General features: G+C 44.9%; 1 protein-coding gene across 2 annotated transcripts; it reads left to right on the top strand.

The window, feature by feature from the left end:
* The first annotated feature begins 156 nt into the window (after nucleotides 1–156).
* On the top strand, nucleotides 157–24,523 carry ZFX (zinc finger protein X-linked). Of its 2 annotated transcripts, none has more exons than XM_084297406.1 (8): nucleotides 157–263; nucleotides 7,187–7,275; nucleotides 7,735–8,301; nucleotides 15,847–15,996; nucleotides 16,194–16,337; nucleotides 16,430–16,564; nucleotides 19,119–19,259; nucleotides 20,731–24,523. In XM_084297406.1, exons 2-8 carry the CDS (start codon nucleotides 7,215–7,217, stop codon nucleotides 21,915–21,917), a joined length of 2,385 nt encoding a protein of 794 aa, XP_084153532.1. In that variant the 5' UTR covers nucleotides 157–263; nucleotides 7,187–7,214; the 3' UTR covers nucleotides 21,918–24,523. The 2 variants fall into 2 exon arrangements, with proteins under 2 accessions (XP_084153532.1, XP_084153531.1); XM_084297405.1 differs by lacking the exon at nucleotides 157–263 and adding an exon at nucleotides 1,354–1,446.
* Nucleotides 24,524–24,620: the final 97 nt, after the last annotated feature.

Genomic DNA, 24,620 nt, shown 5'->3' on the forward strand with positions numbered 1-24,620 from the left:
ATGGGAAACTAGTGTGTAAAATTGCAGCTGAGTCAAAACTGAACCCCAAGGCTCATTCTCAGCATAAACACTGCACGGGTGCTGTTCAGGGCCAGATAAGTGACATTGGCCTGCGTTGATAAGTGCAACAGTCCGTTTACTTCCAGTTTACTTAAGTGGCTAACACAGAACGAGAAGCAGTCCCCTTGAGCCCTGACCCCACAACTAGGTGAGAACTCCAACCGCGTTGGATGTACCTACTCATCGCCATGAGGTTGCTCATGGTACGTGATTTCTGGTGTCTTCAACGCTTTAGGTTGCATCTTTTGTGGGTCAACAGTGATTATTTTCTTTAAAACAATAAAATGAAATGGGGTTAAGTTTTGGGGCAAGGAGCAGGAGGCACTGCCAGCCAAGCGCACTGGATGTGCCAGTACCTCCTTCTCCCCAGTTCTGTGCAGTCTATGCGAGCAGACCTCCCCCCCTTTATTTTATTCGCTTTTTTTTGTTTGTTTCCTCGGCAGGAGCGGCGCCAGGCGGGCCGGGGCGCCATGGCGGCCTCTTACATAAGCGCCAGCGGCCCTGGGGGCAGCGCCGGCCCCGCCAGGCGTGCGGGAGCCGCTGCTGCGAGCCCCAAACCTGGGGCTGGGGCTGCTGCGTTACCCGCCCGGCCCCGCTGTTGCTGTTGTTGCAGTTATGTTGTTGCTGTAGTTAATGGTGGCGGTGCTGCCTGGGGGAGCGGCGGCCTGCAGGCCCTGGGGCTCCCCCCGTGCCCCTCGCCCCCCGTGCCCGCGGCCCCGTCCCCCCCGCGGCTTCTCGCCGGGCACCCGCAGCCCTCGGGCCCGCAGGGCCGGGCCGGGGCCTGCCGGCCGCGGGAGGCCCGCCATGGAGGGGCCGGGCCGGGCCGTGCCGGGCCGGAGGGCGGGCGGCGGGGTGCCGGGGGCCGCGGCTGGGCTCGGGGGGCTCGGGGCTCGCCGCGGCGGCGTCGGGAGGAGCCGCGGGGCGCGGAGCGGAGCGGGGCCGCCCGTCCTGTCCTGTCCTGTCCTGTCCTGTGCCGGCCCGGCCCGGCCTCGCCTCGCCGCCCCCCCCCCGCCTCGCCCGGCCGAGGCCCCCGGCCCGCCCGGCGGCCCCGTCCCCGGCGGGCGGCCGCGGCGAGGCGGCGGCGTGCGGCTGCCTCCCTGCCCTGCCCTGCCTGCCCGCCCGCCTGCCTCCCCGCCGCCGCCGCCTTCCTTTTCCTGGGTCTCTCTCTCGGGCAGTGACGTGACGTGCTGACGGCGGGCCCGGCCCGGCCCGGGGAGCTTGGCCGCTTCCACTCAGCTCCGAGCTCGGCCCCTCCCTCCCCTCCCGCCCGCCCGCCCCGCCGCAGCCGCCGCCGCCGCCGCTGCTGCCGCCGCCGCCGCCGCGCTCGGCCCCGCCGCGCCGACAGAGGCCGCGCCGCGCCCCGCGCCGCCGCCCGCCACCCGCACGGTAAGCAGCCCGCGGCGCGGCCCCGCCGCCCGGCCCGGCCCGGGCCTCCCCCTGCCCGCAGCAGGCCGCGGCGCAGGCCCCGAGGAGGCCGCAGCTAGGCCGCGACGGGGCTCCGCCGACCGGGCGGGCCGCAGGGGCCCGGCCGCCCAGCGCCGGGCGCCGGGCGCCGGGAGCGGGGGGGGGCGGCGGCGGCGGCGGCGGGGGGGCGGCGGCGGGGCCGGGGGGAGGCGGGCGAGGCGGGCGGCGGGGCCCGGGCCCGGCCGCGGGGGGCTCGGAGAGCGGCTGGAGGAGGAGACAAAATGGCGGCCGCGCGGGGGGGGGGGAGGCGGAGGGCGCCGGGCGCCATCTTGAATTAATCGCGCCCGCAGCCCGCGCCTGGCGCAGGCCGGGCCGGGCCGGAGGGGGGAGCCCCTGGCCCCGCTCTGCCGCCGGCTGCGCGGACACGGGGCCTCCGCCGCCGCCTCCTCGCTGCCGGCCGGCCCCGGGGCTGCTCCGGGAGCCGGGGGAGGGCGGCAGGGAGGGCGGCAGGCAGCGAGGGAGGCAGGCGGGCGGCCCCCGGCCCCTGAGGAGCCGCCTCAGGAGCACCCCCCGGGTGCCCGCTGCCCCCCGGCCCCACACGGGGGCTGCGCCTTCGCCCCGCTGCTGCCCGGCCGCAGCTCAGGCGCCACCCAACAGCAGCCCGACAGCTCTGCGAGACACCCCGAGAGGAGGCCTCTTCTCTTTTCTTTTTTCTTTTTTTAATTATTATTATTATTTATTTATTTGTTTCTCTAACCAGTTTCCACGAATGCCCACGGCACTGAACTACAACAAAGAGAGAGAGAGGAAAAAAAAAAACAAAAAAAACACACACACACACAAAAACAAACAAACAAAAAAAAGACTTGGTATTTTTCATTTTTCACCGCTTTCCCCCAAATCGCAGTGAAACCCCCCGGCAGCAGCGCTTGCGCCTCCTGCCACCGCGCAGTACAGAAATAAACGGCTCTCTGATTGCACCCTCGCCTTTGTAACCTGGTTTTTATTCTCCCAACCCGTTCGCCCGGCGGTGCTGGGGGTCGCCTCCAAGACGAGGGCCGGGCGCTGCAGGAGGACGATTTTTAACCTTGCACGCGCCTGTGACCGGGAGCAGCGTGTGCCCAGAAGTGGGTCACGCAGGGGGAGTTGTGACACTGCAGCCCTGGTGTGGGCTGAACCCGCAGCAGCCTCGCTGGCAGCCGCCACAAAGCTTCGGCTCGCTCGAGGCTCCAGCCCGCTCGGGGACGTAGGAGGCGTGCTGCAGTGCTCGCTGTGGTGCAGCAAGGCATGACGGGGGGCTCGGCCGCGGCCCTGCTCTTCGGTGCTTTTAGTGGAGGTAGGGGCTGGGGCTGCTGGGCGAAAATGGGAAATTTCGCTGTTTTTGTTTTACGCTGCTTTTGTTTTGTGCCTCTGTTTGCAAACAAACACACACACCATTCTTTCTTTAGGCAGGGGGAGTATATTTCTTTATCAAAAGCATGGCTTTTCTGAGGTTTCCCCTCTTTTCGTTTCATTTTTCCCCCTTTTTTTGTGAGAAAGCAGAAAAAAGTGATCATTTCTGTGGCATGTTAAAGATCTTTCTCTTAAGTAACTATTTTTAAAGTTGCTCTCTCTTTAAAATGCTCATCCATTTCTTCTCATTTCATCTCGATTACCTTGCCAGGCCTAGTAAGTCAAGGATATTTGTGTGGCAAGACCGTTTCCAATGTCTGCATTGCTTTTCTTGACTGATTGTACTCAAGATCAGATTTATGGAAAATACCCTATTTTATTTTGGGAGGTTGCTCTGTTATTCCTAATGGCTTAATACTGTTTCTTCCACAAATACGTACATATATATATATATATATATATATATATATATGTATATATATATGTATATATATATGTATATATATATAAATATATATATGTATTTGTCCTTCCACTTAAAATATTGCTTTGACATTCATGAAATCACAACCAGCCAAGTCCCTGAATAAATACATAAGAATCAATTTGTAAGAGCTACCTTTGCCAATTGCATTGGGTGTGTTTCAGGGTTGTATTAATTTTAAATCCACGTGAAGCTGACAGACCCAAGCCAAGCAAAAGATGTAGGTATTTAGGTCTTTGCAGAGATAAGAAACTGAGGGGACAGGTGCCTGGGCTTTTCCCATTCTAGTGGTAGTTAGAGGAGCAGTTCCCCAATTGCAGCGATTCAAACAAAGAGCCGTGTAGGTTTGGCCATTGAGAAAGGAATAAATGTAGTCCTTCTGGGCACCTGCTCCTCTTCAAGAGTTTTGGTTCCCAAACGAGAACTGGAAATTGCTTCACTGCCAGAACCGGCTCCTGAGGTAAGTGCCCACTGGAACATTTTGGAAGAACCGAGGGGAGGTTCTGCCCTTCTTCAAGTCTTGCAGGAAGGCGAACTGCTGCTATTGCTCCTTAGGCTCTGTGGTATCACAAGGTTATCACGACAGCTATCACAAAGACGTTTTGTGAGAAGCTGTGGTGTTTCTTGTGTCGCAGAAGAGTGGCTTCGTTGCAGAGCTGCCGGCTGGTGCAGAGCCACTGGGCATAACTTCCTTTGTGTGGCTGAATCTGGGGCCGCTGTGTTGGTCCACTGATCAGAAGAGCAAGCAGGAAGAGATGCAGTGTTTTCTCATCTGCTGCTTAGAAAGTTCAAACCCTGAAATGCTTTCAGGAAATGTTTAGAGATTATTTTTCTCCATCCACAGAAAAATGCCCTAATGCTTTTTTAGGCTGCAGATTTTGATTTAGGCACCTTTATCAATGTAAATGGTTTACTTATATTGTGTTTTAAGTGCCTGCCTCTTTTGGTCTTCTTCCCTAATTACATTGCTGCATGAGGGAGGGGGTCTGTGCCCTGGTGGAGCAGTTTTACGGCTCTGCACATGTGTAGGGCTTTGTGTACGAGATTTTTTTTGGCTGGAACGGGGTACAAAAGTTCACTATGAGAAACATTATTTAGGAAGAAATTCATTCAGAATTTTTTTTTCCTTCTTTTGAACAAGTACCAAAGCATAAATTTGTCGCCTTTTAAAGACTCAGTCTTGAAAACTCACTTGCCTGGGAAGCTTCTCCAGTCATTTTTCGTAGAACACGAGCCTTCGCTTTGCATAACATTATGCCCCCGTAGGTGAAAAGAGCTGGCTAATACAGAAGAGACCACGCTGGTATGCAGAACACGCAGTTGAAGGTCTGCTGGGCTGTCTGTGCTGGTGGCAGCGTCTTTGTGAAGTGGCACCACCACGAGCACCACAGACTTGCTGGTTGTAGCAGCTGGCGCCTGGAATCCGGGCAGCAGTGAAGAAATGGTGTCAGCGGGCTCCTGCTGGAAGCTGGGACGTAGTGGCGGCAGCCTCCGGGTCTCACGGAGGAAGAGAGAGACAAAAGGAAGACGAGGGAGAGCCTCAGTAATAGGGAGAGTGAGGAATTTGGGGAGAGGTTGGGGTAGAGAAAGTGCACGCATGAATCATAAGAAGTAGGAATTTGTGGTGGCGTGCTGGTCAGGTGGGTGATGAAAGCAGGAAACAGAGAAAACGAATGCCAGTTCCTCCGGTGGCTCGTGGTGAACTGACACTTCAAGCTGGTTGGGTTCCAGCTGATCAGGGGCCAACACGTGTGATAATGCAGTCCTCAAAAGCACAGGCAGAAACAGCGTCCTGGCTTTTCCCAGGAACCTGGACAGCGAGCGCTAGCTTCTGATGTGTGCCTGAGGAGAGGGGCAGTGCGATTCCACACAGTCAGGCCTCCCGGTCTCTCCCAAAAAATCTGTGAAACGCTGGTGTAATCTTTGCTGCACATTTTGGAGTAGCACGGTGTTATGTAAATGATGAGAGCGTTCTGTAGCTGTGAGCTGGAAAGGTTAAACGAGTGGGTGAGAAGGTAATGAATGTCGTGCAGGTACAGGGATGCGAGGAGTTGGAGTAACAGGAAAGCTAAACACTGAAAACAACTCAAGAGACAACGTGATTAGAACAGAAATTTGTAATGGTTGACAAGGCGTCTGCTGAGCAGATAGAAGTAAACAAAGTTGGGCATGAATAATTCCTGCTTAAAAGACTGTATTCATCCTTCGTACTCTGTTCTTGTTTCTCTGGCCTGGCAGAAGTTGATCGCCATCAGTCAAGCTATATCTTATATCTCAGGCTAAGAAATGCTTATTTTCTGCTCTTAATCCTTAAAAAAAAAAAGGCATAGATACTCCTGTTCATAATAGCGAGTGCCTCTGACAGAAAAGGTTGACATCCAGAATAATGGCAAGGTGATTTATGTCCAGCTGCACACCACAGCGACCTGGTAGCACCCCTGGGCCCTTCCAACTGAACGCCACACAAATGCGGAAATCCTTGGAAAATTACTGTCCTGTGGCTGTTTTTTCAGTAGTTTGATATCTGGCTATATTTTGTGGTCACCTTTTGAGAAGTTGAGCTAGAAGAACGGTGAAGTCTAGAAAATACTTGCTACAGATGACAGTTGTGCGCTTTGGAGTAGTTTTTGTGTTGTATGTAGCAGTGATCCCCATGAAAACACAATGCGGACGCCAGTTGGTGCAGTTTTGGACAGGGTATGATTCCTGTGGAAGCCTTGGCCAGAATCTTAACCTTTTTTTCTAGGCCTTTTATGAAGGCATCAAAGACATGGGGAGATTTCTGACACTGAGAAATGGTCGGAGGAAGGAGAACCGCTGAAATCTGCATCGTCCGCTTGTACGGAAACTCGGGCTGAAGCGTTGAGCAGCGTGCTGCTGTTGCCTCTGGCTGGTTCAGCACTCGATAGCTCGTTGTCCTTAGCGCAAGGGACTAGTCCAAGTCCACCTTAGACCCCATTGTACCCAAGTGGGTTTGCCTTATCCTAATGATGATACTTTTACACAAACAGCAAGATCTAGATTGGGGTTTCAGACCTACTTGGTATTTTGACTTTGTAGTATCGTTTGGTTCTTCTGTTGAGACGACTGAAAGCCTGCATGCTTTGAAGAAAAGTTGGCATTCTGTCCATAGAAACTTGGTAGAACTTTTGACGATTTGGTAATTGGAGAATATTTCAAGTATAAAAACAAATAGGTACTTTGTCTTGAGGTTGGTGTTTTTTAAATATTCACAGTCATGAGATTTGAAAACCTGTGGTGTTATATTCTGGAACCAGTTTGCACTGAGGATTTCAATCCCTCATGTAGCACAGGAGTAACTTCCTCCTGACTGTCTGAGTTGATGAGCAGAGGGGCATCAAAAGTGATGTGTGTTTCAGGTTGCTAGCTGCCTGCCCTTAGCTTAACCTTCTCAGGCTTTGTTGGTTTGAGAACACTGTATCCCCTGACATCCAAAAAGACTTAAGTGTGAACTTGCTTGGACTTTGTCTTTTTTTTTTGTTTGTTTGTTTTCTTTGTGAGGAAATCACATTTCCATATCCCTTTATCAGCTTTTTCTGTGCTTTCTGTATTTCTGGTGTTTTGACAAGTGGCCTGGGATAGTCAGAGGTTACGCTCCTCATACTTCGCCATGGGTGTTTGGTGGTTTGGAATAGTATTTCTCGAATCCCAAATGGGTTTACTCTGAGTGATTTCTGGGCCATCTTCAAGTCAAGAGGTGTCCTCTGTTCACCTCCATATGCCCCAAATTCCAGCTTTTCCTACAATGAGTGTTGTGAGGGCAGAGGCAACCTTCTCTGCATAATACTTGTGAGTTAAATAACCTTTCTTCTTTACCTTCTACAGACACTGTGACTGATGAGAGTTAAAGGCCATGGATGAAGATGGGCTTGAATTGCAGCCACATGAGCCAAATGCGTTTTTTGATCCAACAGGTCTGTCAGGAGATAATATGTAGATAAGACTGTACACATGAGATGCTGTGGACTGTCGTTTGTGTTGCCTTTGTTTCAAGGTGCTATGCTACAGCGATGCTTTTTGTAGAGAGTAGTCACCTCAGATTTCCAGCTGTTTTCAGTACTCAGAGCAATACAAATGAGCTACCGTTCTGTGAAGTAAAAGTTGTTTGGATATCGGGGGAGATCCTAAAAATTGGTAGCCTTTTGTTCGCTATGTTGTTCATCTTAGTTATGTCAGTATCTACTGACAACGTGCTTTATCAGCTCCTGTTTATCTGCCTGTCTTAATTGCTTGTAATTAAGCCAATCTTACGATGGCTTTGCTAAACGGCTGCATAGTGTAAAAGTTGAAGTAAAATAGACGTAATTTCAATATTAACCACTTCACGTGAGTTAGTTCTACAATTTAAACGTTGTTTTGATTATGTTTTTCAGGAGCTGATGCAGCACATATGGACGGAGATCAGATTGTTGTGGAAGTACAGGAAACAGTATTTGTTTCAGATGTAGTCGACTCAGATATAACCGTGCATAATTTTGTTCCTGATGATCCAGATTCTGTAGTAATCCAAGATGTCATTGAGGATGTTGTTATCGAGGATGTTCAGTGCCCAGATATTATGGAGGAGCCAGACGTATCTGAAACTGTCATTATTCCTGAACAAGTGCTGGACACAGACGTAGCTGAAGAGGTCTCTTTGGCTCATTGCACTGTCCCAGATGATGTTCTAGCTTCTGACATAACAGCAGAAGCAATGTCAATACCAGAACATGTACTGACGAGCGAGTCAATGCATGTACCTGAAGTTGGACACGTAGAACATGTAGTTCATGATAATGTGGAAGAAACAGATATTGTCACCGATACTCTGGGAACAGATGTTGTTTCTGAAGAAGTCTTGGTGGCAGACTGTGCATCAGAAGCAGTGATTGATGCCAATGGGATCCCTGTGGAACACCAAGACGAGAAGGGCAACTGTGAAGATTACCTGATGATTTCTTGTAAGTGTCTGGGTAAAGCCATCAAAGTTCTTACGATACGGGTTTGGGTGATGCTTGAAATATCTGGGCGAAGGCTTACAACAGAACCAGAACCAGGCTTCCTATATTTACTGAAGTGCCAGTCTCCCAAATGTACTCAGATGGGGGTATCTTTAGAAACATGTACCAGCTGAAAATTCTGGTGAAGCTAATGGAGAGAACTACTGGCAAATGCATGTCTGATTATAAGGTATTTCTGTAGCATTTTGCGGCGTATAAATAACAGAGCAGGATTCCAGTAAAGTGAATGCCATATACTTACTAAGAAGTGAAAGAAAATAAATGTGACGTTGTATGAAAATGCATTTATATGCAGGTTACTAAAATTACTGCCAAGCCATTAAGAAAACCAAACGCTTACTTCATGGAAAAGGGAGTCCAAAAATTGTTTTTTTGGAAGCCTAAACGACAATTCGTTGTCTTTGTCTTGTTATTTTGTGAAGGCTCTCCCCTTTGCGCCCTGCATAAATACAGACAACAGTATATTTTTCTCTATTGTTTTTTAAGATGTCTTCTTTTCTTGATTAAGTAAAGGACAGAGGTGTGCTGCTAATAAAAAGAGTAGCTGATGCTGCTCGTAGCTGAGAAGCAATTGTGAATATTTTAGTCTTCCCTAGAAACAGTGGCACAATCCATTTGAATCCTATTTCAGAAGGCTTAAAGTAGAGGGAGGGTGGGGAAAAAACACAGCATATTATCAATCCTTTTTCCACTGAGGATATCCATTAGTGTGAAGTGGAGCTTATTCTAAGTGTGTTACATATTTGAAGTATGTTACCTATTGTAATGTTGACTCGGTGCAGCACCTGGGAACATCAGAGTGTCACTGCTGAACGTTTGTTTGTCATAGAAATAGAAAAGCTTTGTTAGTCTGATTTGTTTAATTGCCATTTCAGACACTTCAGTTTTGTCTAGCATTAAATGACTCCATTGATGAGCCATACTTTATGCTCTGCCTCAGTTACCTGTTTTTTCCCCATGTTTTTCTTTTGCTTTGGACGCTTCTTTTGAAATGTATGATAATTTGTTTTAATTTTGTATTCCGTGCTTATGGATTTTAATGTTGCTTCTCCTTACCTAGGATCACTGCATTTCTTAATTTATCATCTCTTGAGTTCCTTGCGTAACCTTGTGCAGCCATGTTTTGAGTTTATATGAGGTACAGTTAATTCTCTATTATCTGGGAAAACAATGACTTGGGATAATGCAAAATACGGATAACACGATAATATGGATAACGCAAAATACTGTAAAACTCAGCAGCAGGAACGTGCTGAGATGGCATAGAGAGGAGGGCTCGGGGGTGCTGCTCCCTGAAGTGATATTTCTCCAGACTAATAAATGCTCTCTGTGCAGCTTGGTACATCTGTAACTTTCTAATTCTGGTCCCCACTTAGGTCAGATGAAAGCAGCCCAAACACCTGCAAGCACCTGCAGCATAGTTAGGCAACAGAGTGGATAATCCACCCATGGAATTGGGACCTGACTGTGTAAGGGCTCTGCTGGTGCTCCTTAACCTGTTCCTTATCCTTGACTGTAGCTCTTTAAAATGCTGCTGCTGCTTCTCTGCTCACCCTCCCCCTGCAGGTTAGCATCCTGCAGCACGGAGGCTGCTGTGGCAGGATCCCTTCGCAACCTGTGGCCTGCATAAATTGAAGGGAGAGGGCCGGGCAGATACGCGGCCCTTCAGCCACTGCCAGCATAGCCTCTCGCAGAGGGACAGAGGGACGGGGACTGAAGCTGTCATTTGCATGATCCCTAAAAAGCCCAGCCAGCTAGGAGGTCTTCTTAGACGTGGTAGCCGCTGCCAGCAGGCGGTAGCTGACCAAAAACAGGAGAAAGTGAGTGTTCAGCTGTGCGGGGAGAGTCTCCATTTTCAGTCACGTGCTCCTGCACATGCATTGCTGCAGTGTGGTACCTCCTTTAGCATCAAACTCCCCCTGATCGTCTTGCGAAGTACTTTCTCTAGATTCAGGGCCTTGGACAAGCCAGCATTTGAAACGTTCATTTTGTTACCAAAGGCGCGCCTTTGCTATTTGTGTTTAAAATGGTAAATTGCGTGCTGCAGTTGGTCGGAGAGGGAAGTTCCCTGTTGCCACCTACTGTGTGTGCAGCCTGCGCAACGAGTTCTGCTGGTTGCGAAGGCAGGGGCTGGTGCCTTCCTGTCAGGCAGAGGCAGACTTCCCAAATAGTCCCTTCCTTGTGGGGAAAGGATCATCTGAACTCATTTCCATTATTTTTGCATCAGCAGTGCGTGTGTTTATTGATCTTTCCTGTTGCCTGTCTCGGTTGTTCGGTTGCCCTCAGTAGTAGGTGGTTTTTCAAAGGAAGGAAAATCAACACGGGGTTTGATTTTTCCATCTTAACCTGTGCGCTCATGCTCGGTCCTGGCAAAGCTCCTGTGGCTGCTGGGGCGGATGTCGGGGCGTACTTCTGTCTGCTGTTACAGCAGCCACGCGGAGCTGCTTCCCAGTCTGGGGCTTAGACTCTGTTCTTCGGGATGCTTTGTCTTCTATCTCGTCGCGTGGAAGGCGGGCCATCACACCTCACATTCCTTCTGTGGCCATGGGTTTCTCAGCCTGTACGCTTCTGTGGAAAGCAGGCGAAACCTTCTTGCTCTCTTCTTCCTATCTTTTGGCTTTCTTTACATGTTTGCATTTTTGTTCCTGATGTATGGAGCCTACACAGATTTTTTTCAAATAGGATCATTTCTGTAGTTTTATCCCACAAATACCTGTTTTGAAATGACTAATATATCCCTACTTTCTTAAATACTGTCTTTCTGCCTCCCTGGTTTCACACTGTTTGGTCTCTTCAGTGAGTACCGTCCCTTTGACTTCCATTCTGGGACTTGCCTTCAAGACACTCGGTGGTTTCATGTTCCTTTTCCTGTTCAGATTTAATTTAGTTTCTACATTTATATATCTTTGCTTCTTTTTTTTTTTTTTTCCAAGATACTGTTGGCTCAGGCTATATTATTGCTTGTCATCTGAAACACTCTCCTTTTTTCTTGCATACTTTGTCTTTGCCCTCAAGCTTCTTTTTTTTGGTCTGTGGTGGATTTGGGACACTTAGAGCAGGGCTGAGGCGGGCATTTGTTCACTCAACAGAGACTGCAAACTGCTACTAATGAGTAGCTTGAAAAGGTTTGAAGGAGGTTTGATAAATTGGCTCTTCTTTCACATAAGCGATAACAAGCCAGTTGGTGGGGATTGCCCACAACCTTTGGGCAGGAAATGATGAATTGCGTTCTGGCTCACACTGTTCCCAAATGTTGGGTAGCAAATCCTAAGGCTCATAAAATCATTTCTCCTAAGTGAAATGGTAACGGTGAGATCAGCTAATATTTAGCAAAACCAGGAAAAAACAGGACTTGCTAATGAAGGAGAGTAGTGCCACATGACGGAAACTGAGATTTTTGCTTGTCTGATTTTTTTTTCAGTTTGGCAAAATGAGGTGTACCCTCCGGCATGAATGAGTCCCATAAGACAAAGAAGTTGTACTCCGGTGTTTTTGTGTTTAATTGAAGTAAAAACAGTGAGGCACAGAGGAGGTTTGATAAGTGGAGTCTGGAGAGAGGGAAGGGTAGCCTGGCAAAGTTCAAGCTGGAGTTTTAGGAAGTTAAAGTGACGTTCCTAGACACAGGGGATGTGCCGTGTCCGTATCCTTACTGTGACTGAGTTAGACTTGTCTGTCCTTGTTGGACCTGAACTAACACTTTCCATTACAGGAGTCAAAACCTGGGCTACTCAAAGAGGTATAATTATAATAGTCTTTTCATAGGTCTAGGTGAAACATCTCTGTCCTCGTCCTTGGATAAGATGATTAAGTTGAAAGCATTGGATCTGACCAGCAAAGCCATAATGTTCGTGCCTTTGTTACAGCCATACAGTAGACTTTTAGTCAGGAAAACAAAATGCTTTTGTTTGCTCTCTTAGCGTAAGTAAATACCTCACTCTTTTCCCCTGGAGGTTCTTAAAGATGCAGGAAATCACGTTTTCCCTTCTGTGAGGCAGAGCATGTTGCTGTGCCTTCTGCTCAACCATCAGAAGGGCACCAACAGCTAGTGCAGCCAAAACTGCCCAGGCAGTCACCCTGAGAGGGGAGGGAGAGGAGAGTTCCCTTGATCTGGGAATGAGCTGGTCTCAGAGCAGTCCCTTGTGTGGTCTGGGGAGAGCAGAATGAGAAGGATGGGTGTTAAACACTGAGGAAATGCTCCACTGATTGCTACCCTGAGGGGCATTCCCTCTCTAATGGGAATGGCATTAAAATCAAAATAGAACAGATTTCTGTTTTCCCACAGGTTAGGAAACCTACTTGGCCATTAAAGAAATAACCTGTCAGTACAAATCACTTCTGTAGTGTACCAGGAATTCTTTGCCATCGAGTGAAGTACAAGTGAAATGTTTGTATCGCAGATAACCGAGCAGTCTGCCTGGGGAACACAGCGTGCTTTTAGGCTGCTTTAGCAAAAACAGGATGCTAAGCAGTGTCCTTTCTCATTAGGAATGGTTACGTAGGGTTGGTTCTTTTCTATGCAGACAAATATATTGGAATAATGCTAGTCTGATTTTTTTTTTTTCTAGTACTTGAAAAGTAATGGCCTCTTATAAGCTAAACTAATACTTTGAAGGTTGGTCAGGGTGTTTTTTTTTGTGTGTGTTTTGTAGTTTCCAAGAGGAAGAATTTAAGAAAATGCCAGTTGTGCATGGGTGAGATGGGTTTCTGCGGGATCCCTCGATGGGCTGTGAATTTGAATGAAAACTTTGAACGTCACCAGAGTTGCAGTTTCAAACACTGATCAGTCGGTTCCTTATGAATCATTTGCTCTGGTCGTGAGAATGAGATACGTGGAGAAGGCAGAAACATGGGGAAAGTGTTAAATAGAAATCAAGTTCCATAAATGCTGCCAGAGCATAAATGAATCAGTTTAGATAAATGCTCATATATCCATCGGACAAAACACTATGGAAGTGGTGCTCTGTGTGATAGATACCCCTTCTCTTTGGCCTCATTTCTCTCTTCTTATCTCTGTTCTTCCTTTTTCTTTCCACACCATTTTTCTTCCTGCTACCTATTTGCTACTATACCGAGCAAATACCTTTCCAAGTCCTTCAAGGGCTTTATTTTTTTCCCCTTTTGTATGAGGAAAGTTGGCGTACAAATCAATTTCATCATAGTTGAATGGTGCCGTTAAAGAGTACTTAAACTAACTTTGAAAATACAGTTGGATATAGAGGGAAGTCAGAGATAAACAAACCAGACATTGTGTAAGGAATTTTTTAAATCGTGTTGTTTAAAAGTTGCCTTTGAATCTTGGAGAACTTATTCCAAAGGCTGGAGCATATTTTTAAGACCTGGAATTCTTCTGTTGTGTGAATGTTATCAATGGATACTTCCATACATACTCGGTTTTTGTTGAAAGAAACCAGCCCGCTTCATATGGTGCGTGTAGGTTTGTTTTGTCTTTAATTGCTTCAGCCGTAATTTTCCTTCCTTGAGCCTGTTCCAGCATCAGTTGAACTTGGCGGCAGACTTCCCCTTTGGCTTCAGCAGTGTAAAGTCAGTCTGCGCTGATTTGAAAGCCTTCCACGTACACGTGCGTGACGCTGGGAGCAGCCAAGTTGAAGGAGAACAACTCCACGCACCTAGAGCAGGAACCAGAGCAAGTTTTCGTTTTGTTCCAGTGACATTTGGCCTTTCGTGCCCGTGCCAAAGAATTTATAAAAGTCTGCTCAATAACTGAATACGCGTACTGTAGAGCTATGTTAATGCGACTCAAAATAACATCTGGAGGCTTTTACTTTTGAAATATTTTGGGGTTCAGCTACAGGATGTTACGTTGTCCCTCACCACAAAATCCTGTACTCCTTGTACTCCTTCAGACATTCTGTGCAGCGGCCATTGATCGTGAACTTGGAATAAGCACATTCAAGTTTTTTCTGCTGCCGTTTTTGTGAGGAGAGGGAGACTAATTTATTTTAGTCTTCATGAATTCATTTAATGTCGTTCATATTTCTTTGTGAATAATGATGCCTCGTTGAGAAACGATACTTAAGTACGGTTGCGTTTCAGCCACAAGACAGAGCACATGCTAGCTTATCTAACTTAAAGGCTACTTTATTGACTTCCTGGCAGGAAAACAATTGTCATAATGTTCTGAGCTTGCATATTTTATTTTATTTTTAGGTAGATCCTCACGTAAATAGAAGAGTTGCCGAGTTACTGAGTTATACAAGCTGTGATGTAGTTATGAGGGTAGTTTTGTGAGTACCAGTACAGTGAGCATACTGCGTTATTAATTTTGTATGTGCTAGGCATGGTAGTCAAAAATGCTGCAGCACTTACTGGACAGTTCTTACACTTCTCTTTAGTATAAATTTGGCACGTTGCTGTTATGAATCCAAGTTAAACGTGGCTCTGATGGAGCCACACCAGCCTCCAAAAGTAACTCAAAGAAAGAACAATCAAGTGACAGGTTTCAAAAGTGTGTTGTCACATTACAAGTTCGTAAATAATCTCATCACTGTGAGAAAATTCTGGAGCTTTTGGAGTCGGAAGATTCTGAAAAGGTTTTGGAATACTGGAATTGATTTAGTCAGTGCGTATTTAGTATTTTGTCTTGAAAACCCAGGCTTGGTAAAATCAGATGGTGTGTGTGTGTGTGTGTGTGTGTGTGTGTGTGTGTGTGTGCACGTGCCTGCGTAGAATGTGTCTTATACATCAGAAATGTGCTCCTTAGAAACCTGGCTGTTAGCCACGCTTCTGTGGGAGGCCCAGGCAAGTTACGGCACTCCCAACTGAAGCTGGGTGTCAGAGCGCTTCTGAGAGGAAGAGAACAAAATTGGAGGTGATGGTCAGGAGAATGTATGGGCTACACTGTAAAATCCAGTGCACGTCCCTGTTGGGAAGGGTGCTGTGAGCAATTAATTGAGGAGGTTCACCAGGGCTGCAACGTCACAGCAGCGCTTTGGAGCTGTGAGTGGATGAGAAGAGGTGGAGGTTTTTCATCTGGGTTTCCCCTCTAGTCCGTAGGAAAAAGCATTAATAACACCACCTTGCAAGGAACCAGGTTGGCCTGGCGAGAATAGTACCACTTGCATTAGAGACAGGGGTCAACAGCAGATACTTGTTAGATGTGAAGGAGAAAAGCACCTAAAAGTGAGAACAAGTAAAATTATGCCGCAGAGTAAGTACTAACGTGCTGTTTCTTGCTACCACCATCTTGCTGCAGATCACTGTTTCCCTATTAGTGTTGCCTGGTGTGGTGCTCGTGCTTCTAGTCACATCACTGCAGCACTCCTGCACTTCCCCCTTAACTAGAAGATACGGCTTGAGTTTTATGTGTTTATTGGCCATGTCAGTGATATGAAAAAAGTATTTATGGGTAGGTTCTTTATCACAATGTAACTTCAAACCGCTTCCAACTTCAAGTAATAAAGTAATAAAGCCTTTCATGGGTCTGTCTGTATACGACTGGGTAATTGTAATAACTTGTTTTTGTAGTGGATGATGCCGGTAAGATAGAACACGAGGGTTCTGCTGAAATTACCATGGAGGCAGAGTCAGAAAGTGGCTCTTGTAAAGTGGATGGCATTTGTCCAGAAGTCATCAAGGTCTATATATTCAAAGCAGATCCTGGAGAAGATGATTTAGGTAAGACGTGCTCATTTTAGAATACTGCAACCTGATACTTGAAATCTTGCCAAAGCAGAGATAGTGGTTTCTCTCCAGTCATCCGTAAGAAGCTGTGGGTCTAAACGTTCAAGACGTGCAACCTCTTGGTTTTTGCAATTTAGAATAGAATTTGAACAAAATGTATTAAAATATTTTGTTCTGGTTTTCCTAACTAGGGGGCACGGTAGACGTTGTCGAGAGTGAGCCAGAGAATGATCACGCAGTTGGCTTACTTGATCAAAATAGCAGTATTCGTATTCCAAGGGAGAAAATGGTTTACATGACTGTAAATGATTCTCAGCACGAAGACGAAGATTTAAGTAAGTAGGTGGCTTTCATTTGGGAACGGGGATTTTCACTTTCAGCAGTGCAGTGTTCTTACTAATTTTTTCCTGATTTCTTTTTTTCCTAGATGTTGCGGAAATAGCTGATGAGGTTTATATGGAAGTGATCGTAGGAGAGGAGGATGCAGCAGTGGCCCATGAGCAGCAAATTGATGACAACGAAATTAAAACTTTCATGCCCATAGCATGGGCAGCAGCTTATGGTAGGTAACATTCAAAGAATTCTTCCTGGCAACACCATAACAAAATGTTGGATTTTGTTTTTGGAGGGTAGAGTGCTTTTTGTGCTTGTGCTTCTTGTTTAAGAATGATTTCTTGGCATAATGAGCCTTAAAATTAAAGAAGAGAAGAGGGGAGAAGCTGTAAAGCTGGCTTCTTTTTATTGCTATTTTAATAGGCATTTTCCTTCATAGTGTCAAGATGTGGAAGGGGAAGTACACAGGAATTCAGCTGAAAAATTGCATCTCAAGTACATTTGTCCTTCACAGTTTCAGGACACAGAAAGAGTTGGCTAGGGAATAGAGCTGAATATTTTTATTTGGAAAGAAAAAAGCAGATGGGAATATGTAGGATTCAGTGTAACAGTGAAAAGCAACGCTGGCCTCTAGCTTGATTTAAGTGTTTTCTAGGAGGAACGTATACATATGAGATTTCACTGATGGAAATAACTAATTAATGAAAAATAAGCTGGAGGGATAGATCTCAAAATTATAGAAGAACCTTGAGAATATTTCTAGCATGTGGAACTGTTTTTCATGAGCATTAGTATCTGGGCACCAACTGGTGCACCAACTGGTTTCCAAACCCTACATAAGCTGGTAGAGCAAAATCTCATCTTAGAAAGGTTTCTGTATTGCCGCCATCCTCCTTCTAAGCACACTCAGAGTAAGTGAAGCAGAAAAAATAGTGGAGTGGGGGACAAAACCGAGGGTATGTGTCTGTACGATGTGAATTTTGGTAATGGTGCCAGTGAACAAAGGAGAGGGAAGTGCTGAGAATGCATCATGGGTCTCAAATCATAGACGTACATGTAAGTCAAGGGAGGGCAAGATCTCAAGGAACAGCACGTGTTAGGAGTTGCTTAGGGGCTGGATAGAGCCTCACCTTTGGCCATACACAGGTGAGCAGAGCTTCAGTGTAGGGGAAAGGACAGAAGCCAGGCTGAGTAGGAACACAAAATGAAATTAAGAGGACAGCTGTAGACAGAACGTTCAGTGACTGTGGAGAAGGAGGGTAAAATGGAGCAGACGACTAAGAACAAAGAGGTGGAATTGCAAGTGGAATGTAAGAATGTGGGAAACAGCAGAGTGCTCATATCATCAGAAGTAAGCGACCTTCCGTGCGGCATGAGGGATGGTGGGGAATGGAAGAAATAATGAAGCAATGAGGGCATGATACTGGCAGAAGTTTGGCAGAGGTTTGTTATTTGCACTTCTCAGAACTCTCCTCCACTTCAAGAGGTATTAAAGGCTGATAACAAATGGGATCCTAAACGTTGAATGTGTTTTGTTGCTGTATTGTAGCAAAGCCCCGTTCCACCACTGGGCTTTATATTCCAGCAAGTTCTGCCGTTTTATTCCAGTATTAGAAAATGTTTCAGGCCTGTTCTGAGTTACACTTGGAAGGACTCTTCATGCATCTGTTGCAAATTGTAACTGCTCCGTGTAAGATGTGAAATTTCTTTTTGCTTTCAACATTTGTGTCACTCACCATGTTTACTGTTCAACACCTGAGCTAGCGCGTAGGTCAGAATCTCCAGGCTCTGCACATGTCTGCTCCTGGCTCTGACTCTCCTTACATTCCAGCATGAATATTCATTCACAGCACTCTGCAAAGGGAACAGCCATTGAGCTTCTTGCGCTGTCTTCCACTTGAGTCTTCTGTCTCGTTTGTGTGCTCTTCTTTGACTAGGAGCTGTTGTCTTCTGTTGATTCAAGTAAATACTTGTCCACAACATTTGTTGTTAACATTTACTTAGGCTCTTAAACCACTAATGCTAAACTAATTGCCAGTAAGTACCTTCCCAAGTATATGCATATATTTACTTGGAATTGTTGTGTTTGTTTTATGTCCTGTGATACCATTTGTGTATTAAACACAGAGCTCTGTGGGGTAAAGATTGTTTCCTTCTTTGTGTTAGACAATACCAAGCATGTTCTTTGTTGCCAGAGGAAATAATTTGTGTTAAAATTTTAGGTGTGCAAATAGTACGTAGTGTATAGTGTTTGTGTGCAAGTTTATGGGCTGCTCAGAAGAACTCATTGGTCACGGCTCCTGTTTTGAAATCTGGTGTGTGAGGAGCTTCAGTCAGGTGAATTCAGATGCCCAGAAGTGAATGAGAGCACACATGAATGTATTTCAGGGCTGAGAAGACCGTCGGGCACCAGAAATATTGTGACATTCTTGTTTATTGATGTTAAATGCTTTGGGCACAATTACCAGTCGAAGGAATGGAAAAAGTGCTGCACTTAAACTCTTTGTGAAATAGAAAGCCATTTACTTCTATTAATTGTCTACTCCTGTAAATTACTTTTACAAAGCCAAGGCTACGGGGTTTGTAATACCAATTATTTGGAATTATAACAAAATTATCAGTTCCATACAAGGCAGGTTTTTCGACTCATGCTATATGTTGTTACGGTTTGATTAAATGTCAAGGCAATTGTTTATCATTTTTTTAATTAGCATTCTAGAGTTTGTTGCTCAGATAATCTCCACTGTGATGACAGGGGGTAACTTTTTAACTTATCTCGTTAGGTAATAATAGTGATGGCATTGAAAGTCGGAATGGCACTGCAAGTGCTCTTTTGCACATAGATGAGTCAGCTGGACTTGGGAGACTGGCTAAGCAAAAACCAAAGAAGAAAAGGAGGCCTGAGTCTAGGCAGTATCAAACAGGTGAGTAGTGGCTGTCTGTGTTCTCATTCATGTAGGTACTTACCCATAAACAAATGTGGTGTGCTGAGAGGGTGTGCGATTTCTTTAAGAAAATAATAAATTGCAGATTACTTTGTTGGCAACACTTCTACATCATAGATGTGTGTAAAAATTCAAAATATATATATATATAGTTGGTGTGGATTGTGGGTTTAGGGTTGTTTTTTGCTGTTCGCTTCTTAGGGAAACTATGTCAAGGGACAAGAAAAACCCCAGTGTCATAGCAAAAGGTTAAAAACTGATAAACTTGACTTGCTACACTAATTTTAATGTTTGGTTAAGGTAACTTTTTTAAAGGTAAGGTTAGACAGATAAAACAGCACTCTGTAACAGTACTTTTAAAAAAACCTTTTTGTCTTTATTGAATTACACAGAACAATATATTGCATTATAGCAGCTCAACTAGTGACTGGAAAAGCTGAATGTTACATGTTTACATTAGCCAATGTGAATTCTGTGCCCTTTTAATTGTGAAATAAATTGTCCTGATGTTCACTCCAGTGTTCTTGCTTGCATCCATAAGCACAGATACGCTGTTTTGGCATTATTTGGTTTCTGCTGTTACTGTGTTATGGTCTGAAGGATTTATTTGGTCTGATAAAGTTGAAAACACACAATTTTTTTTTTAATAGCCCTGTTTTAAATTATACTAGAAGTTTCTTTCCAAATCATGACTTAACCGTAGGAGTTCTGTTTTGTCTAGCTCTGAACTAGTAAACCTGGCAAATTTTAATTTTAAAGTTTGCTTTTTCTGTTTCCAGCTACCTACTCAGTTCTCCTAAAACATTTTTGGATAAGAGAGCTTTTTACCATGCCTAGACAAATTCAGGATAAACAAAACAGGCTGATGGATCAGTGCAAACAAGTTCCAAGGCTTTGAGGTGTCTGTGTGTGAAATGTGTTCTCATTGATGCCTGCTTGATACCTCTTCAGATTGTAACTGTGACAGATGGCACAAGGAGGAGGTGTTAGTTTGGGGACATGTGAATTGTAGTCAGCGATAGGTGAATAAACTGCCAAATCAAACTTGATCTGCAGATTCATGGAAAGGCAAAGATGCTCATGCGGTACGCTTACTATGTGATACTCAACAAGCATTCTTTGTGCTAGCATAGGTTTCTGCATGAATTTAATGTGTGAGCTCAGAATTGTTCGAAGTAGAATTACTTGAGGTGAAGAACAGCTGGGTGATGCTTTGGTTGTCTCCATCTAAAATCAGTATTTTCTTTTTCCTGGTGATAATAATCGTAAATGAAAATACTAATTCTCTTCATTTTTTCTACCTAGGCCACTGACAAGCTTGGTTATTACGTAGTGTAGTGTGCGTGTCTGACTTGATCTCATGTAGCAATTCAGCTTAGTGTTAGTGTTACAAAATTCACTGAAGTATAATATTGATGAAAATGGGTTTTTTTGTTTGTTTGTTTTCCAGCAATAATCATTGGCCCCGATGGTCATCCATTGACAGTCTACCCCTGCATGATTTGTGGAAAGAAATTCAAGTCTAGAGGTTTCTTGAAAAGGCACATGAAAAACCACCCGGAGCACCTTCTTACTAAGAAAAAATACAGATGCACAGACTGTGATTACACTACGAATAAGAAAATAAGTTTACATAACCACTTGGAGAGTCATAAGCTGACCAACAAAACAGAAAAGCTTATTGAGCGCGATGAGTGTGGGAAAAGCTTCTCTCACGCGGGAGCTTTATTTACACACAAGATGGTGCACAGGGACAAAGGAGTTAATAAAATGCACAAGTGCAAATTCTGCGACTATGAGACAGCAGAACAAGGATTACTGAATCATCACCTTTTAGCTGTCCACAGCAAGAACTTTCCTCACATTTGCGTGGAGTGCGGCAAGGGATTTCGTCACCCGTCGGAGCTCAAGAAGCACATGCGCATCCACACTGGTGAAAAGCCGTACCAGTGCCAATATTGTGAATACCGATCGGCCGACTCTTCTAACTTGAAAACTCACGTAAAGACTAAACACAGTAAAGAAACGTCGTCCAAGTGCGATATTTGTTTCCAGACTTTTACAGATACCAAAGAGCTACAGCAGCATACACTTATGCATCAAGAAAGTAAAACACATCAGTGTTTGCATTGTGACCATAAGAGCTCAAACTCGAGTGATCTGAAACGACACATAATTTCAGTCCACACGAAAGACTATCCTCATAAGTGTGATATGTGTGATAAAGGCTTTCATAGGCCTTCGGAACTGAAAAAACACGTGGCAGCTCACAAGGGTAAAAAATTGCACCAATGCAGACATTGTGACTTTAAGATTGCAGATCCGTTTATTCTGAGTCGCCACATACTCTCAGTTCACACAAAGGATCTTCCATTCAGGTGCAAGAGATGTAGAAAGGGCTTTAGGCAACAAAACGAGCTGAAAAAACACATGAAAACACACAGTGGCAGGAAAGTTTATCAATGTGAGTACTGTGAGTATAGCACTACAGACGCCTCAGGCTTCAAACGGCATGTTATTTCCATTCATACAAAAGACTACCCTCACCGGTGTGAGTATTGCAAGAAAGGTTTCCGAAGGCCTTCAGAGAAGAACCAGCACATTATGCGGCATCATAAAGATGTTGGGCTGCCTTAAAGTCTCTTTCACAGACTTACGGCTGGAATTGTAAAGGAATTTTGCCTTTCAGGCAGTTAGCTTATTTTAAAGCCAATCACCTGCGATCACCCACCCACCCACCCACAAAAAAACAAACAAACAAACAAAACAAAACAAAAAAAAAAAAAACAACAAAAAAAGCATACTGTGCATTTGATTTGTTGCTGTATAAAAATAGGATTATTGCTTCTAGTTGACTTTTATACCTTTTGTTCAATAGCGTGTTCTGAATTCTATTCAGTTTGTTTAATAAATGAAGAAAAGATGGCAACAATAAAGTTGCATTTAATAAAGTAAACCCCGTCTCTTAATGAATTTTTCAACCATAATAGTTTATTTAAATATATTTATCTTACTGACCTCGTTGATACTCACAGTGTCCATGTTAATGCAGTTTTGTCGTGAATTTTAAAAATATTAAATTTCTCTTGCTAAAATTGTCGGAGGTGTGTATAAAATGGGGAATTGTGATGCTGAAGATAAAGTCACTAGGGCCCACCTAATTGTCTTGTTTTGACTATACAGACTGTGGCAAGTTCACTATTTTGCGTTCAAGGAGTTACACGTCTAACGTTATTGCAGAAAACTATTCTGCGTTTTAATTCAGGTTTCAAAGATAAAATTTAAAAAAAAAAAGTGGTTTGGGGCATTTTTTATCTTTGACAAATTTAAAAGTATGCTCAAATATGTTTATTGTTCTGTGCTTCTTTGTCTTTGAAAGGTTTTGTGTGTTACAAATGAGTTGGTTTTTCTTTTCAATTTACTTGATGTTGGAAGCATAAAATACTGTCGTTCCATTTGCAGAGTTGATAGATCACAACTGTCTGTACGTGCCGGTAAACGTACCTCAGATGTAATGGTTTTATGTATATTAGTATTTCTTCAAAAGAACAGTTTGTGGTTCAAGTCACATTTTTATTCTGAGTTGATTTAGAATAAAATTTGAGACCAAGAGGTGCCTCGATTTTGGAAACTAGATACTGATGCTGAGAGCTTTGGAGGGGGTGGAATGGAGCAGGTGCGTTCATGAGGAGCAGAGATGTTTCGCTGTAGATACCCGTAACGATAGTAGCATACCCTTATGGTAGTAACAGAACTGTTTCTAAATTGAATGTTTTTTCCTGAGCCATTAGCAGCTGCGTTAAGCTGCTGTTTATTAATTAGTACAGTATCCAGAATTAACCCAGTTCTTTTAATCTGTTTATAAACAGCTGGCAGAACATTACAATTATTATATGCAATTTTGCCACCTGAAGACTATTATAAAGTAGTGCTGTATCATTTGCTAATTGCAGAATAAATGTACAAAGCATGAAGTCATGTACGTTAACGACAACTCTTGGGCAAAGAACCTCAGACAAGTACATGCCAGCTCGTAGGACCTGGCCCCGCTCCCCTGTCTCCAGTTCCCCCTGAAGCCACTGGTTGGCTGTGGATTGCAGCTTTCGGACCCACCCAACCGGCGGTCAGACGAGGATAGGTTTGTAACCAGCAGTTCCCTCACGGAAAAGGCTCAGAGCCTGTCCTGGTGCTTTCTCTCCTGCCTAGGCAGGTGACCGTCCACGCTGTCCTGTCCAACAGGAATTGCAGTAATGATTGCAGGTTTGGGGCCATAAAGGGACAAAGGTTTCCTCGCAGATGTGCATCTTCCAAACGTTCTGTATTTGGTTTCGTTTCTGAGCCCCGCACCGGTTTGCTTAGCCCTTCTGTTTCGCTGTAAGCTTAAATACTTGTGTTCAGTTCGCTTCCACCCGTTGGGGAGAGCCTGATGCCATGCCACTTACCCCGCTCTGCCCTGCAGTGGTTTTCCTTCCGAAGCCTGCTTGCCCGTGCCCCCAGGCTCGTGCAGCCCCGCTAGTGACCCTCCCGCGGAGATGCGCTGCTCCCTGCCGTCGCTGGAGCCCACGCTGCAGCCAGCGGATGTCCTACGCGGCCGCTGCCCGCCGCTTGCCAAAGCAGACGCTTTGGTGCAGCCGCGGTGGAGGTTTCTCCACGCGCGTCTTGCCGAGTACCCGCACTCAACTTCCCCCTTAAAACCTTCCAAGCGTTCTCTAACTGGAAACCTGAAAAGTGTACAAAATCTGCATTAATTCCCATAGCGTTGCTGAGGACTTTTAGCCATTTTTAACTTTATTTTTTTAAATAAGCTGAAAGACAAAGAACACAACTTTACACGTTTTCTTTCTCTTATGTAGCCTGGAATCATACCCACGCTTTCTTTCTTTCTTTTTTTTTTTTTTAAAGCACAATGTTGAATTATTTTTTTTTAATAACTGAGGGTTTGGTCAAGTGGATTTTGTAAAATGTATTTGTCTGTATAAAGAGAAAATGAAAATATAGTTATTGTTAATGTACTGACATTAGTTACAGGTTAGTTTTAATTCTTAAATAATTTGCTTAGCAAATGCTATGAAATGGATGTTTCAGTTTAATGTTTAAAAAAGGTACAGATTTTTACAAGGACATAATATAAATTATTGTTCTGTAGAAAATACCCTGTTAAATATTGTATACGTCCTTCCCTCTGTACACTTTGTAAAAAAGACAAAAGGAAAAAACAAAATACATAGAATCATATAGGGATGTGTGACATTATTGTAATTGTGTACTTGATAATAACGTGAAAAAATAAAATTCAAAGTATTTTCCTGTTAACGTTCAGTCTATTTGATGCCAGCACTG

Source organism: Netta rufina (genome assembly GCF_964035555.1).
Source record: "Netta rufina genome assembly, chromosome: 1".
NCBI classification, from domain to species: Eukaryota; Metazoa; Chordata; class Aves; order Anseriformes; family Anatidae; genus Netta; species Netta rufina.

Bases quoted from the DNA above. Each gene is read 5' to 3' on its own strand.
- ZFX (XM_084297406.1), top strand. From the start codon at position 7,215: ATGGATGAAGATGGGCTTGAATTGCAGCCACATGAGCCAAATGCGTTT. The intron at 15,997-16,193 runs GTAAGACGTGCT...TTTCCTAACTAG, and splicing joins TCCTGGAGAAGATGATTTAG to GGGGCACGGTAGACGTTGTC. The intron at 19,260-20,730 runs GTGAGTAGTGGC...TTTGTTTTCCAG, and splicing joins GTCTAGGCAGTATCAAACAG to CAATAATCATTGGCCCCGAT.